Genomic DNA, 15,030 nt, shown 5'->3' with positions numbered 1-15,030 from the left:
CAGTCTTCGCGAGTGAAAGGTGAGACGACGAGGCGAAGAGAAACGCAAATTACTGCTTTTGCATCGAAGAAGCAGAATATACGTAATCGATCCCGTGTACATCGAGATGTGTCCCACGAAACGTATATACACCGCAGATCTTCCTCGTGCTGAGATATATATATATATATATATATATTAAAGAAGGAAATAAAATGTTAACGATAAATAAAGTTTTTTTCTAAACAAAAAAAAACAATAGAAAAATTTTCTGCGAAAAATGATGATCTCAGAAATGAAATATTTTTTGAAAATAAAATAAAAATTTGGTTGCGACAAGTTTGGTCGTCGGCGTAGATAGATCCTTACGAGACACTCGATGCGCACGCGTTCGCTCTTCGGGGTACGAAGAATAGGGCGTCGTACGATAAAGATTGATCGTCTCTTGGTAGGATCTGCCGATCAGAACGAAAACTTACATAGTCCTCCTACCTTGGAGGTCTTGGCGTAGGTCGCTGCAGCTCTTCCCGGCTTTTGCCTGGCCGACGGCGGCGTTCGTATGGCGATGACGGATGGCGGACGTGGCGGTCACGACGGGTCCTCCCGGACCAGGACTCGGAGTACGCGACGCGGGTGGCAGTCCCAGGAGGGAGTCGAGTACGTCCTCCAGGGTTGTGGAGCCCGGGCTCGGTTTGTTCCGCAGAAGAGCTGCCGTCGCCAACGCCTCGTCCGTATCGCTCTGGCCCGATCCTGATCATCGGTATCATGCGGGGGTAAAGAGACAGAGAGGTTTGCGTCATCCTCTTGGCCTCGAAAGTGTACGTGCGCGTATTTTGTATGTATGTATATATGTATGTATGCATGTGTATGTGCGTGTGTGTGTGTATACTTTTTAGGAGTGAGAACGAGAGAGAGATAAGCGTTTCTCATTTTTTTTTTATATTAATTCTATGATTAATAATAAAGCGATCACTTTCTCGTTGCCCTTTTAACCCTAATGTAGTTAATCTCCTTTTAAAAAGCGAGTCACATCCATGTATGAGTATGTGTACATCTATATCCGAGTGCAAATCGAATAAATCCTTTCCAAGTTTTTATTGACCTCAGCTTAAGAAAACATAAAGCGGTCCATTCTTGCCCCATTCCTGCACCTTTAGATTAATTTTGTTAATTTTCTTCCTTCTTCGAAAAAAAAAAAAAAAAAATCGTTTTTTGTATCAGGGAGAAAGAGAAAGAGAGAGAGAGAGAGAGATAAGTTCTTGCGGTCTTCATCAATGATGAAATGCGACAGACCGTGCGATATATTAACTGCAGGTGCCTGAACTTGCAGTTCAAAGGATAAATACATTTAACAGTAGATCTAGTTTTTTTTTCAGGATTGCAATATTTATGTCATCGATTGTGCTTTACGCGCGCATATATATATATATATATATATATATATATATATATATATATATATATATATATAAGTATGGCTATCGAATTATAAATAGAAAGAAAATAACGCAGAACGCAGACTCGTAGTCGAGAAGGCAACAAAATTCTGCAGCACTTACCGTGACACAAGCAGAACACAGTGGTACACAATGTGATCGAAGAAAAGGGTAGGCACAAAGGTGACCGTGCTATTTAAAATCGGCTATTTAAAAAAAATGCGTATAAACATGCACGATATTTACATTTGTTGATAAATTTTTCGATACACAATAAAAAAAAAAAAGAAAAAAAGAAAAAGAAAGACGGCACTTATTTTTATTTATTACATTACTTCGCTTTATTGACCAATTAGGATTATGAAATTAATCGATTTAATTAAAAACAAAATATATAATAATATACATAAAATAACAAAATATATAAAAATGAGAGAAAAAAATAACAATAGAGAGAGAGAGAGAGAGAGAGAGAGAGAGAGAGAGAGAGAGAGAGAGAGAGAGAGAGAGAGAGAGAGAGAGAGAGAGAGAGAGAGAGAGAGAGAGAGAGAGAGAGAGAGAGAGAGAAATATTGAGATGAACGCACAGGAATATGTTTACGGAGAGAACACAAATAATAATGACAATAATTTATTTTTTGTTGCCAAGAGTAATAACGCTCTACACAGACAAATGATAATCGTTGATGTGTGTCCGGACAATAAGTACGGAACCGTTTGAAAAAAAGAAAAAGAGAAACGGGCTGGAGAACCAGGTACGCAGAATCGTCGCGGGACCATCGTTTTCGTTCGTCCCATCATTTTAGATCAAATTTATCTCTATCGCGCAATGTACATCAATTACAAAATAAAAAGATCTTTAAGGCACAGCAAGGGAGAAGACGAGATGCGCGCGACGAGATTCTGCGGGCTTCGGAGTGTCGTAATTAAAATAATAACAATAATAATAATAATAATATACTTAAAAAATAATAATAATGATAATAATAACGATAATAATGATAATAATAATATCAACGCACTTGCAACACATAATGAACAGTGTGCGTGATTCGCATAATTAAACCTAATTAATACACGTATGTACGCACCTGTACAGATTCTACAGGCGTTAACGTAAAGTGGACAGTTTTAACAGTAAACATACATGAATGCAAATAACTACTGATAAAAGAGTGGACGAGAAGAGGTGAGGGGAGGTGATTAAATTAATCTGAAATTATAATATCTCGCATAATATGATACTGGGAGAGCGCCTTTTAATCATACTCTTATCAGCGAAGGAAGGGGGGGGGGAGCGGAGGATCGTCAACACGTATCGTAAACAAAATAAGAAAGTGTACTCTACAAAATTCATCACGATGAGCTCTCTCGCATGAGCAACGACGAGAGTGAGAAGAGTGAGTGAGTGAGTGAGAAACGAGAGAACGCGCGTGGAATGGAGAGAATTTACTATAAAGTTCTCGCGAAAAGTCTGCGAAAAGCGCGACTCGAGAATGTTTCTTCCGTATTTTCGACCCATTTCTTTCTTTTTTTTTTTTCCCCCTCGAGAACTAATGTTGTTGAACATAAATTTATTTTAGTCTCAATAAACTCGTTAAATAATAAACATCGTTATTAAACATCAACGCAATAAGAATGTTCATTTTATTATCATTATCTCGAGTCTCGCCATTTGATCAAGCCTGAGTGATTATTTCTTTATGAAAGTTTCACTCTCCCAAAGTCATCCTCGATAGTAAAAATTTCCAATGAATTATATCAGATATATTATTCGCAAAAAAAAAGAAAAAAAAAAAAAATTTACTATCAGGATTCAGTCTCTAACGTAAGAAAGCTCTCAAACGGATATACACAGTCTTATCGTCTTATCTGTTTCGCAACAGAACAAGAGAGTATATATATGTGTATGTTGGCTCGAGTCGGCTTTGCAAATTAATTAGCCGAGTCCTGAAAGCTAGATTAAGCCTCGCGTACCTGCGACTCGCCTGAGCGCGTGACGTAAACTGACGAAAACGAGGACGAGGGGAGATAACGATTATCGATATGTGGGCGTAAGTTCTAATCGTCGTCACGATAACGATAAAAAGCTCGCAGACCGGAGAGAGAGAGAGAGAGAGAGGGAGAGAGAGAGGGAGAGAGAGAGAGAGATAGAGAGAATTATGAAAGTGCTTCCGGGGATTTTGCGCCTACATCGACGAGATGAAAGCGCAAAGAGCGAACGTCATCATTTTAAAGGGTGTCTATGCTATAAATCGTTCTATTAGAGATTGGAGTAATTCGTAAAAACGGGATCGTAGATGAAAGATTGTTTTGCAACGAATGCGGGAGAAAGAATTTCCGTGCATACAAATTTACGCGAAGATTTAATTCTTTAATTAAGTTGTTACTTAGTATTAAAAAATTAATTATCTCGATCATTATTAATATTAATATTGATATAAATATTGTCACTATGCTTCTTTTTCTCGAATTCCGTCAGAAATTAATTACACCGTTTTGTACAAGACTCGAATGAATCTCCGAATGAAAGAGAGGCTCTCCCCCTGGATCGTCTTCGTCAGCTTTGCACGCTCGGCGACAGCACGGAATACGTAGCCGGAAGTTTTGCGCGTCCGCTAGGCGAGCAGCAACTCACCGCGGTGATGACGCTGTTGCTGCTGCTGCTGCTGTTGCTGACGATGCTGATGACGCTGATGATGATGATGGTGATGGTGATAGTGAGAAGAGGATGTGGGCGACGGGCCGGCCGAGGACGTCTGATGGTGACGCAAGTCGTCCCGGCTGGGCGTCAGATCCAGGTAGAGGCCGGAGGCGGCCGAGTCCTGGCAGCTGCAGGACTCGGTGCCGGCAGCGTTGCAGCAGTCGCCCGCTTCCTGGTCGGTCGCCAGGCTCATGGGCGTCTCCGGCGAGTCCACGGGTCGCGTGCCGACGAACGAGCTCTCCATCCAGCACAGCTTCACGCTCCCTTCGAGGTACCGACACAAGTGCGATTAGGCCCGGGTCATCAACGACCCTTCGAGGCTACTTTAGACTACTCTTATCGCTTTTTCAATTCTACTAAAAAATCCTAACTTTCTTTCGTCTCTATAGAACCTACTTGAAAAATTTCTAAATTTTTTTCAAAACATACGTCGCTTTTTTTCAATCCGAAATAAAAAAGTTATTTTTCAAATATCTGTGACTATAGCGAAATTGTTTTAGTGCGTTCGATTTTTTGCTGTTGCAAAAAAATATGTTGCATCTATGAAATTTATTTTCGAACAAAAGATAAAAGTTCAATAAAAATAACTATATCGTTTTTAAGCGCGTAAAAGCGTCATTGAAAACTATTGTGCATACACGTTACGTAATACCGTGGAGATTTATCATTTGTCAAGGCTCTCTCAAATAATTAGAATTCGGTGATGCGGGCATTAACTACTTTTATGACCGCGTAATCGTCTTAAGTAGCAGAAGAGCACTATACGGGTATACCGGAATAATAAAGAAAAGTAAAAATAATTGCAAGATTGACGAGTAATATATTCGACGTTGTAATTACATCCATCTATAGAAAATAATATGTCCAATTTATATTTAAATATTATATAAGTTATAAAAATAAAATCTGTCTTTATATGCGCGCACGCACGTATACATCTATCTTAAAATGTAATGTTAGTGTAAGTATAAAGCTGGCGTAGTAAAAAAGTTTTGTTAATATCAAATTGTATAAAAAAAAAGTAAGAAATAAGCGGCAGATTATTTTCATTGTCTATTATTATCAGTGTTAGTATGTGTTAGTGTCACAACCAAGCGTAGTTAAAATACGCAAAATTGCATCAAAAATTTCCACCAAGAAAGATAACAAGTTTATCAAAGTTTCAATGACAAGACGACTTTACAATTACGACTTTATGTAAAGTATATTTTTTTATCAATTATTCAATTGATTTCTCGTATCTCACGAAAAAAGACAAAACAACTCGAACGTAAATTCATTCGCATTGAGAAGATGAAAAGAAGAGGAGAGTCGAGGGGAAGGGGTGTCCGAATTTCAGGGTAATCTATTTCGGTGACGACGGCCACGAGACACTATCGAAATAGCAACGACTTGTCTCGACATGATATACTCTCGAATCATAGCACAGCGTCGAGATTGTCTAAGACTAGAAGGTCGCAATCTGCTAGATCATCTGCTAGATCATTCGAATCATTTAGCTCTCGAAACATAACAGTTTTACGTTTTCAAATTGAAACATTTCTTTAATTATAAATGTCATTATTTAATACTAAATAATATTTTTAAATGTACGATAGCAGAAAATATATCAGTACTACAAACTTTTTGTTAACGAGAAATTTTTATTAAATAGTATCATATTTAAAGATATGTATAATATATTCCATCATGAAGAAATGATCGTCGATTTTATACTTTTCAGTCTTTTGAATACAATTAGCATAAACGCGCCGATTTTCTCGCGAAATTTTCGAGGATCCCTGTCAGCGAAAATTCCTCAGAAGAATAATCGACCCATTAGATGGGTCTGATGAAATATTATTTAATGCCAAGATTGATCATTTGCACCTTACTTAGAGATTTATTCATGTACTTAAAGTGAGATACCGCATGATATCGGAGGAACCGAGTTGCAGTTGGGTCGAAACAAGGAGGATTTTACATACTTGCATCACGTTAAAGTCCGACATGTAGTCGTCACACAATTTGTGGCAATTATTATGTTTTCGAATGTTTCTTTTTAATAATAGATATTCTAAGTATATTTAATGAAAAATAGAATCGATTCAATTTTTAATTAAATAAAAACTGTATAATTAATTACTGTATATTAATTCCATAATTAACTTTTTAATTAATGCTATTAATAATTTCTCCATTAATTCTGAATATTATACAATATGCGATTCATATCGATAACAATTACGTTGCTCAATTATGATTGTTATGATATTATAATAACTGAGAATTTGAATAAAGAATTTTAAGGACGTTTAATGCATGGGGTGTAAAAATATTTTGAAACACTTTTAGCGGATAAAGTAGAACCGCTGAAAACACTGAAAATTTTGCTGAAAAAATGGGGGAAATATTAAAGACCGACCTGTTTTGACCTTAACGATGCGAAGAGCCAGTTGATGCATACAGAGACAAAGAGAGAGACAGAGACAGAGAGAAAAAGAGAGGCAGCTTGCAAAGGAAGACAAAAGAAGACATTAAGAAAATAGGAAAACTCAAAATTACCTTCGTGACGGAGAGCAAAGGTGATGGTGGTTGTGGTGTTGATAGGATCGTATTTTTTTTGTTTTTTTTGTTTTTTTTTTTTGGTAGCTGTGGGGACGATTTAGTGCTCACCTCTGGGGCTGGTAGACCTCGCTCCGCCCCTGTCGTCCCAATCTTCAGGTCGAGGTCGCGGCGAGAGTCTGCCGCCACCGCCACCTCCGACCTCCTGACCGCTCTGCACATAGTGCACGATGGCCGAAGTCACCTCCTTTATCGAGTTTCGTACCTCCAACTGCTGATTCGTTGTCTGTTGCTGCTGCTGTTGCTGCGAAACAAAGATATCATGAAATTCCTTTCAAACGATCAAAGCTTTAATGTAAAGATATCATTATTTTCTTGCTATTTAAATTAACTTTTGTACATGTGTCATTATTAAATAGCGTTACTTTTAATATCAACAAAGTTGCCTGACGTTGAATCAAGTAATTATTTAAGTATAAATTATGTAAAACAATTTATTGTTAACGGATGTAAATCTTGTCATATTTACTTATGATTCTTTAAAATTATGAAAATTATTACAAGAGAGAAAACAGCTTTAAAATGTAATGAATTTTATGGAAAAATATGTAGACTGCATGAAATGTCTCTCTGCAGGGAACCTGCGAAAAAGAAATGTGAGACGACAGAAGCATTCCTGTCAGAATGTCTAATTTTAGAAAGCGACGACGAACCGCGTACGAAGAGCACGATATATAAATCATGTAGGCAAAGAAACAAAAACTAGCCGGTTATACCCAGGCAGGGTCGTATCGTCGGTATTTGAACCTAATTTTCATTTACAAAATTCACGAATAACCGTTATAAATAGCTCGAAATGTAATACAGATTTTATATGGTATATTTATGGGTATCGATTCGTCAACTAGACGGAAATGCAAAGTTTGCTGACGTAAGAAAAATCGTGACGTCAACGGTGACGGAAATAATCCATAATGAAAAAGATTCGACCAAGGAATAGTCCTTTTTCTCACCTTATTCGCGGCTTGCAACTGGGGAAGAATACCCTGAGCAAGACGTTCCGCCGGTGTGCGCGGGTTGGTCAGTCTCTCCTGAGACCGCCAGCCCAAGTAGGGCTGTCGGTGATTGAAGGACGACCTGGCCGAATTCGCGGGTGAACTGCCGGCACTGTTCAGCAAGCTGGTACTCCATCTCGAAAATACAGGGGGCGTGGGACTGGGACTTAAAAGGGCACCTGCAACGCGAGAATACAAATTGATATCTTTCAGTTTATCCAAAAATTTCGTGGCTATAAAATTGAATTTGGTTTAGGGCGAATTATATGGGTTCGTTGATCGAAGATGAACTTTGGTCTCACCTGTGGTCGGCTGTCGATTGGAAGACGACGAGAGGGACGACAAGGAGGTGGTCTTGGATCCGAGGGCACGCCATCCTCCGTGCTGCGAAGCATCGGAATGCCTCTTCAACCGGAAGCCGTCACGAGCAGCGGGTGAATTCTTATACCAGTCGGGCACATTGAGCCGTTGCAACGATCGCTGCACCCTGAGCTCGTGTTCGCTCGGCACACGCTCGCCCACCTTCTGCAGCTCATTCTCCGGTGGCTGTAATGACAAACATCACGTGTTTGCGCTTGTCAGTTATTGGCCAATTAATTAAAAGAAATATTTCTTCCTCACGTAAGTTTGAGTTTTGATTAAAATGTCGATAACAATGAGAGAAAAATAATAAATTTAATAATTCTAATCCCTTAGAACTTACGTGACTAACAAATATTTATTTGACACAACTCATGTTGTGCGTGCGTGTGTACATGTACATACATATGTATATCTATATGATATCTATATTACACAAACATAACTAATCTAGTTCCTATAAAAAAACTCTTCCCTCACAATGCTAAGAAAAATCGGTTTTGATGATGATCGCGGAAACGCGATCGTTTTGAGGCATCCGGTGACGTGGTGGCATACAAAGAATGTAACTGCGAATTGCGAATGTCGTGCGAAGCATTGTGCGAAACATCGATCCTGCTTTGCGAAAGTTTCAGGGACAAACCTGCGCCAAGGTTGACGCGACGAGGTCCTCGTCGCAGCTTCTCGCCGCGCTCTCGATCAAAATTCGACACGCCACGCTATTAATGAATTCGTGAGTCGCCGTCATCTCGTGTTGTGGTCGCTATTCGAAGATCTACAATCGAGGATGCGAGTCCTCGGAGACACGTCGAGAGCAATCGTCGATCTGGGAACGACACTTCATTTTATTCACGGATCCGCCTCTATTTTCACAGCACATTTTCACACGATTAAAATCTACATTCCAAGTGCAGGTCATCTCACTAAATTTTTTTCCATATGCAAAGTATATCCTGTGTATATCCTTTTATTTATTTCGTTAAAAAAAAATCACGCGCATATTTTATTGTATCATTAGAAAATGATGATATTTTTTATTTAACTATTTTGACAAATATCGGGAAGTTCTCTCATTTAGAGACACGCCACTCTTCATATTTTTCATTGTGTCTTAACTTCAATGTTAATCGTGCGAGGGTTATATAACGGATGCACGTAAATCTGTGTGCGATTTGCATGTACAAAATCTAACGGGATCGAGTCAGAATGGTCTCCACGTCTCTTCGTCATCGAGCGAAAGAATAGTACGTGATGCAGTACGCACACACGTGTGCATATCGGCCTAATAAAAATATTTTTCGAGATGCTGTGGATATTATTATCGTTGTATTTTTCTTTGCGGATAGAATATGTATGTAAGCTCTCCACAAATATTTTCTCAACCTGAACTCTTTTCTATCGTTATCTTAAGACTTTCGGTCAAAATTCTCTCGGAGCAATCACGTATTTATTAAAATCACAACAGAAAGAAAAGAAATTAAAATTAACTTGAGGATTTGCTTAAAAAATTAGTTTTCAAATCACTAAATACAATGAGAGTAAATTTATATATAATTAACATTTTTAAATAATTCAATATAAGAGTTTTATTCGATTGAAAAACAAATTCTACACGTGTAATTAATGTTGTGTGTGCGTGTGCACGTATTCTCCCTAAATTTTATTCTTAACCTGAATTGAGAAATTACGAAGTAATTAAGGATATCTTCTATTTTCGGTAGCAAAAAAAAAAAAAAAAAAAAAAAAAATTGAGAGCTGGATGTTCTTGGTCCATTTCCGAATCTCGCAGACGACGGTGATGCAGATTTCAGATTACGAGGCCAAGGCTGAACAGAACGGGTTAGAAATGATTCGTGTGTGGAAATGTGACGGGAACGCTTACGTAATATGTACGAATAGGACGAGCACGCGACGAGTTTACATTACAAGATCGATTTCATGAGTCACTAAATCTTTGATAAAATCGACGCCAAAGGCCAAAGTCGCCGCAAATGTATTAGAGTGTAAAATTCGCGATTCGCTAAACGTTTGATAACGCAGGTTTTTCTAATTTTTTTTTATAATATAAATCATAAAATTACAAACAATCTATCAGCGTTACATATCTTCGATAAAGTTGTACAAATTATGCAAAGATAAAAAAATAGATACAAGTCTACATATACAAAAATTAAATTAGACTAACATAATTATTGTTAGAAAATTAAAATTAAAATGTAGGTCGGAACGATACAATCAAAATGATATCAAGGTTTCCACGTTCTGATCGAAAAGAAAACAGCGCCAAGGTTCGATATCGCGTTGCGCGAACGGATGTATTGCACAACGAGCATCTCGAGTTTCAGAGCGCGAAGAGATGCAGCGATGCTAATTTTAATTACGGCTCGAGAGCCTTCTGCCTTCGTCGCGTTGTCAATTGATGCGAATTAGGGGAAAGCCACCTCAAAGACAGTATAAAAGTGAAGCATCCGCCATTAGGCGGCCAAAGACCCCGCATCTCTCTCGCTAGAAGTGCATATGCGTCGCGTCGATGTGCATCCTGTTCCCGCTGCATCCGATATCGCTCCGAGGCACACTGGGAATGCCTATGATGTCTCGATAATATCCACGTATCTCTTACTCTTCACAGAATTCATCTTGGGAATAAAACGCATTTTAAATTATGAAACATTTTCCAATGATTTTTTTACCTACAATTTTTCCGACGTTGAAAAAATATGCTCGTCAAATATTAATACAATCTTAATTAAATAATTTTAATTAAATTTTGAAGGCTCGACGTGTGGAAAAATAATTCTGGAAGAAAACAGACTTTCTCAATTTTGTACGAGCTTGAAAAAATATCACTTAGGGATTGTACAAAAAATGTTAACAATTGCGTCGAACCTTTAAATGCACGCGTGTACATCGTAACATGTATATAATATAGTCTTGCCATAAACGCAATCCTATAGTCATATAAGTAGAAAGAAAGAAAGCTGTATCGAGACTCTCACCGCTACCATTCATTGTTAACCACCATCGATTGCAATTGTTTTCAAAGACTGACATTAATAATGCATCCACATCCACGACGGAAGTTGGCACAACTTTTCCTCGGCCATTCGAAACTTTGAAATCGCAAAATCATTCTACGTTAATTATTTCTCTAAATAATTTCCATGCCGCCTTATCGCAAAAATATTTGTTGGAAAAAAAGTTTGACAATGAATGATAACTAGAATAGCTGAATTAGCCGAGTAGCTGATAATACGGAGTTACTCGTAAAAGTATTACGTCATTCATGTTTTATAGTATAGTAATAGACTAATATCAATCAGTAGATAATTTTTAATTAAGTCACATTTCATTTCAAAATACAAGAAAATAAAACCCAGGACGAAAAGTCCATTTTCTATTTTTTAAATTTTTAATCATTTTCTACATTTTACATTTGATTTTGTTTGTTTTTTATATACTTTATACACATTTTCTATTTTTTAAATTTTTAATCATCTTCTATATTTTACATTTGATTTTGTTTATTTTTTATATACTTTATACACACACATATATTTTATTTCCAGTATCAGATTAAATTTTATTCTCTAATCTTTGATGATATTTATTGAAGCCACGTGACATATTCATGCCGGCTAAAATAACGCCTACGTAAAGCTGTGCGTTGCGGTTCGCATATGCAGCACGTATGCTGTATAAACCATATGCAGATACATCGACGCACGTGTTCATAAATATACGCGTGTGAACGGATCCGTCTACAAAGTGCTTTGCAGAAACGAAAAGTCATCGTTTTATTACGCGAAAAGAGTAACCAAGAAAGTGCGCGTCACACGCAACCTTTATTTTGCAGCTTTCTAGTTCAGGATTCTTATGGTCATTGATGCCTAACATAATATCCAAGTTTCATAATGACTTTTGCGATTAATAATAAAAAAAAAAAAATTAATTATAAATTTTTACCGTAAGAAATTCTCAATTAATAAAAATATCAATTTTAATAAGGAACATGATTGTAATTACCGATTCGATTAACGTAAAATTGTGATAAAGCTGTGATAGTTATATTACGTCGTTTTGAAATATAACGAATCGGTCCCTCGATGTTTACGACACTGTACGTGGCACAACCCGTAGATACACGTGGGCACGAAGAGCGCCCACACGTCGCGGATTCTCGGCCTTCGGACTCTCCTGCCTGTCACGAGTATTAACGTTTCACGCAACTGCCTCTTTCTTTCGCCATTCAACAGCTAAGTGATCTAACGCAATCGAGGCTATGATTTTGTGAATCAATCATTACTCGAAAGGCCGTTGTTTTGTTGAAAAACATTGAATAAAAAAGTTAATTTCATACAATTGTTTCATTAAAAAATTCATTTCGTATAATTGTTTCATTAAAAAATTCTCCGTGCTATATTTTATAAAGAAAAGTTACAATTAAATGTATATATATATATATATATATATATATATATATATACGTAAAATAAATTTTTATTCAAGCAAATTTGAAGACAAAAATGTATTTATTTTTATATAAATAGAACTTTTATATATATATAAGAAAAATATTCACTTTTTTTCATTTTTTAAAATACAAATTTTGTTTTGATCAAATAGATTTTTGGAAATTCAACGAAATTCAACATCGATACACTTTCAAGCTGTCACGCGAATTAAAGCCACCCCCTTTTGCAGAGAGTTGCTTCCCCTATTATACGCCAAGATCTTTCACCCAAAATAGGGTGTTAAAGTAGGTCAAATACAGCGGCGACACAAGAGTAGCTAACAAAGGATCAGTTTCTGCATAGTCCTCGGTAACAAAACCGCACTTTGTATGTCACATTGATTAAAAAATTGTAGAAAAATTAAAGAATTACAAAAAAAATTGTTATTTTCAAGTTTTATAAGAGGGTTTCATAAACATACATATGTATGATAATTTTGATGAAGAAAAATGAAAAATTTCCCGTTTTTGAAAGGGTATATAAATTTTATAATTTTTATATAGACAAGTTACAAAAATCTACATCTTTATTTCATAGCTCTTTTCATTTATATGTTTTTTTCTTTAATATTTGATTTAATATTAACTTGTTGTAAAATTATTCTCTAATAAATATGTTAACGCGCGCGCTCGCACGCTTATATAATGATATATATGCGATATGCGTCTAGTTAGTGGAATGCCGATTCCTTTCCCGATCTTGACATGCCAATTGCAATGCGTGCGTGCAGGATACGGGTGCACATGCAGGTGTAATGCAGATATATTTTGAATCGATTTGCGAGAAACTAGACGCGGCACAATTTCCGAGAGTCTCGGCGAAACGGGATAAAACCAGACGAGACAAGACAAACGGACGCTGGCACGAATTTGCGACGTAATTTCGCAAATGAACCGGAAGTGTTCTGGCTCAAGTTGCAGCAAATTGTCGAGGATTCCATGACACGAGAGAAGATTACGACAAGTTCGCGCGATAGTGTTCCGATAGTTAATGGTATGAGAGAACTTGACGCCAAAAATATATATTCCAGTCTAATTTACCCAATTAGATTGTTAACTTTTTGCATCAATTTCAGAAACTAATCTGCACATCAAGATTCATGTTTCCCGTTTCTAGTTTATATAATATATATATATATATATATTTTTTTTTAATAAAAATTATATAGCGCTGTTATACATCAACTTGGCATACTGATTCCAACAGACCAAGCATGACTATCGATCGCGGTGGCATATTCATTGAATGCACAATTCCACGTGAGTCATTGACTTTACCGTGACCCCCTTAAGCCTTTCCTTATTCCAAGATAATAGACTTTATCGCGTGCGTATCAAAGGTTGGTAAAAAAAAAAAAAAAAAAAAAAAAAAAAAAAAAAAAAAAATTTAAAAAAGACGTCATTGCGAGTCAACGAAATAAAATGACCAAGTTGCAAATTTGCCTTTCGTCGTTTGGAATTTACCAGCTTTTCCGGTTTCGTGACTCAACGCTCGACAACGGAATTTAACAAGGGCGTTACGATCGTGCGAATCGCACAGAATTTGCGAACAATTTCGCTAACAGGCATATCCGCACGAGTACACAACGTTTATTACATTACAGAATTATGCATCGTGACTCTCATAAATAATCGAGTTATCAAATGGATAGAATGCAATGCACATTTAAATGTTCGATACTTCCGGGCATACACTTCCTTCGGTTCGTACGTACGCGACGTGTAATTAAATTGGACTTTATTCAAAGTGTCAATACGAAATAAGCGACCAGCAGTACTTATGACACAACAGTACAGGTGCGAGAGAGATTGTGCGCACAATTGGATAAATCGAAAAAATTTAATACACTCTTACACTAGTATATGTTTAATCATCATCAAGAAGGAAACGCCTGCGGCTATTTGATTCTCATTTCGATGCCAACAACTCGAAATTATCTCGATGGTTAATATCTCGCATTAATGAACGTAGATCGGAATCGCGCGAGGATAATTGCAAGACAATTTTAATCTTTTTACCGTCACGGATATCTGCGCAGTGCGTTACGCTCAAAGGAAAGTATAAATAATATATTAATTTATTAGAACATCGCTCCCCCAAGATGCGCGCCAATTAATACATTTTATATTAATAAATTTTCAATAATAATAATAATAATGATATTCATATAAATAAGATATTACAAACATGTAAAAGGTTTTCCAAATCTATCATAATCTTTTCGAAAAATTCCTGAATCGTCACGCACCAAGAATTGATGAAAAATTTCGCTTTTTCCTTTAAATAAAGAGAGACTGGGTTATCGACGGAACGGAGGAAGGGGGAATTAAATAATTTCTCCGGGATAACATCAGCTGGATAAAAGCGACGTCACCTTCGGATCAACACATGACATTGATTCGCGCGTTGATAGAGATGGATTCGCCGTGCGGAATGAAGCGG

At 36.9% G+C, this 15,030-nt stretch overlaps 1 protein-coding gene across 9 annotated transcripts in view; it reads right to left on the bottom strand.

Moving 5' to 3' along the window:
* Window positions 1-15,030, bottom strand: part of LOC140665112 (uncharacterized) — a 51,358-nt gene that overhangs the window by 8,247 nt on the left and 28,081 nt on the right. For 4 of the 9 annotated variants that reach the window (XM_072890838.1, XM_072890841.1, XM_072890845.1 and 1 more), the window contains exons 7-11: window positions 8,020-8,263; window positions 7,676-7,896; window positions 6,774-6,966; window positions 4,053-4,382; window positions 472-729 (exon numbers count right to left, since the gene is read on the bottom strand). In XM_072890838.1, the coding sequence (XP_072746939.1) occupies window positions 472-729; window positions 4,053-4,382; window positions 6,774-6,966; window positions 7,676-7,896; window positions 8,020-8,263 (1,246 nt within the window). Of the gene's footprint in view, window positions 1-458; window positions 730-4,052; window positions 4,383-6,773; window positions 6,967-7,675; window positions 7,897-8,019; window positions 8,264-15,030 lie in introns of all 9 variants that reach the window. The other 5 variants (XM_072890847.1, XM_072890846.1, XM_072890843.1 and 2 more) reach the window with 4 other exon arrangements.

Source organism: Anoplolepis gracilipes, chromosome 4 (genome assembly GCF_047496725.1).
Source record: "Anoplolepis gracilipes chromosome 4, ASM4749672v1, whole genome shotgun sequence".
NCBI classification, from domain to species: domain Eukaryota; kingdom Metazoa; phylum Arthropoda; class Insecta; order Hymenoptera; family Formicidae; genus Anoplolepis; species Anoplolepis gracilipes.
Note: the sequence above shows the minus strand (reverse complement) of the source record. Positions and strands in the feature narration are given on the sequence as shown.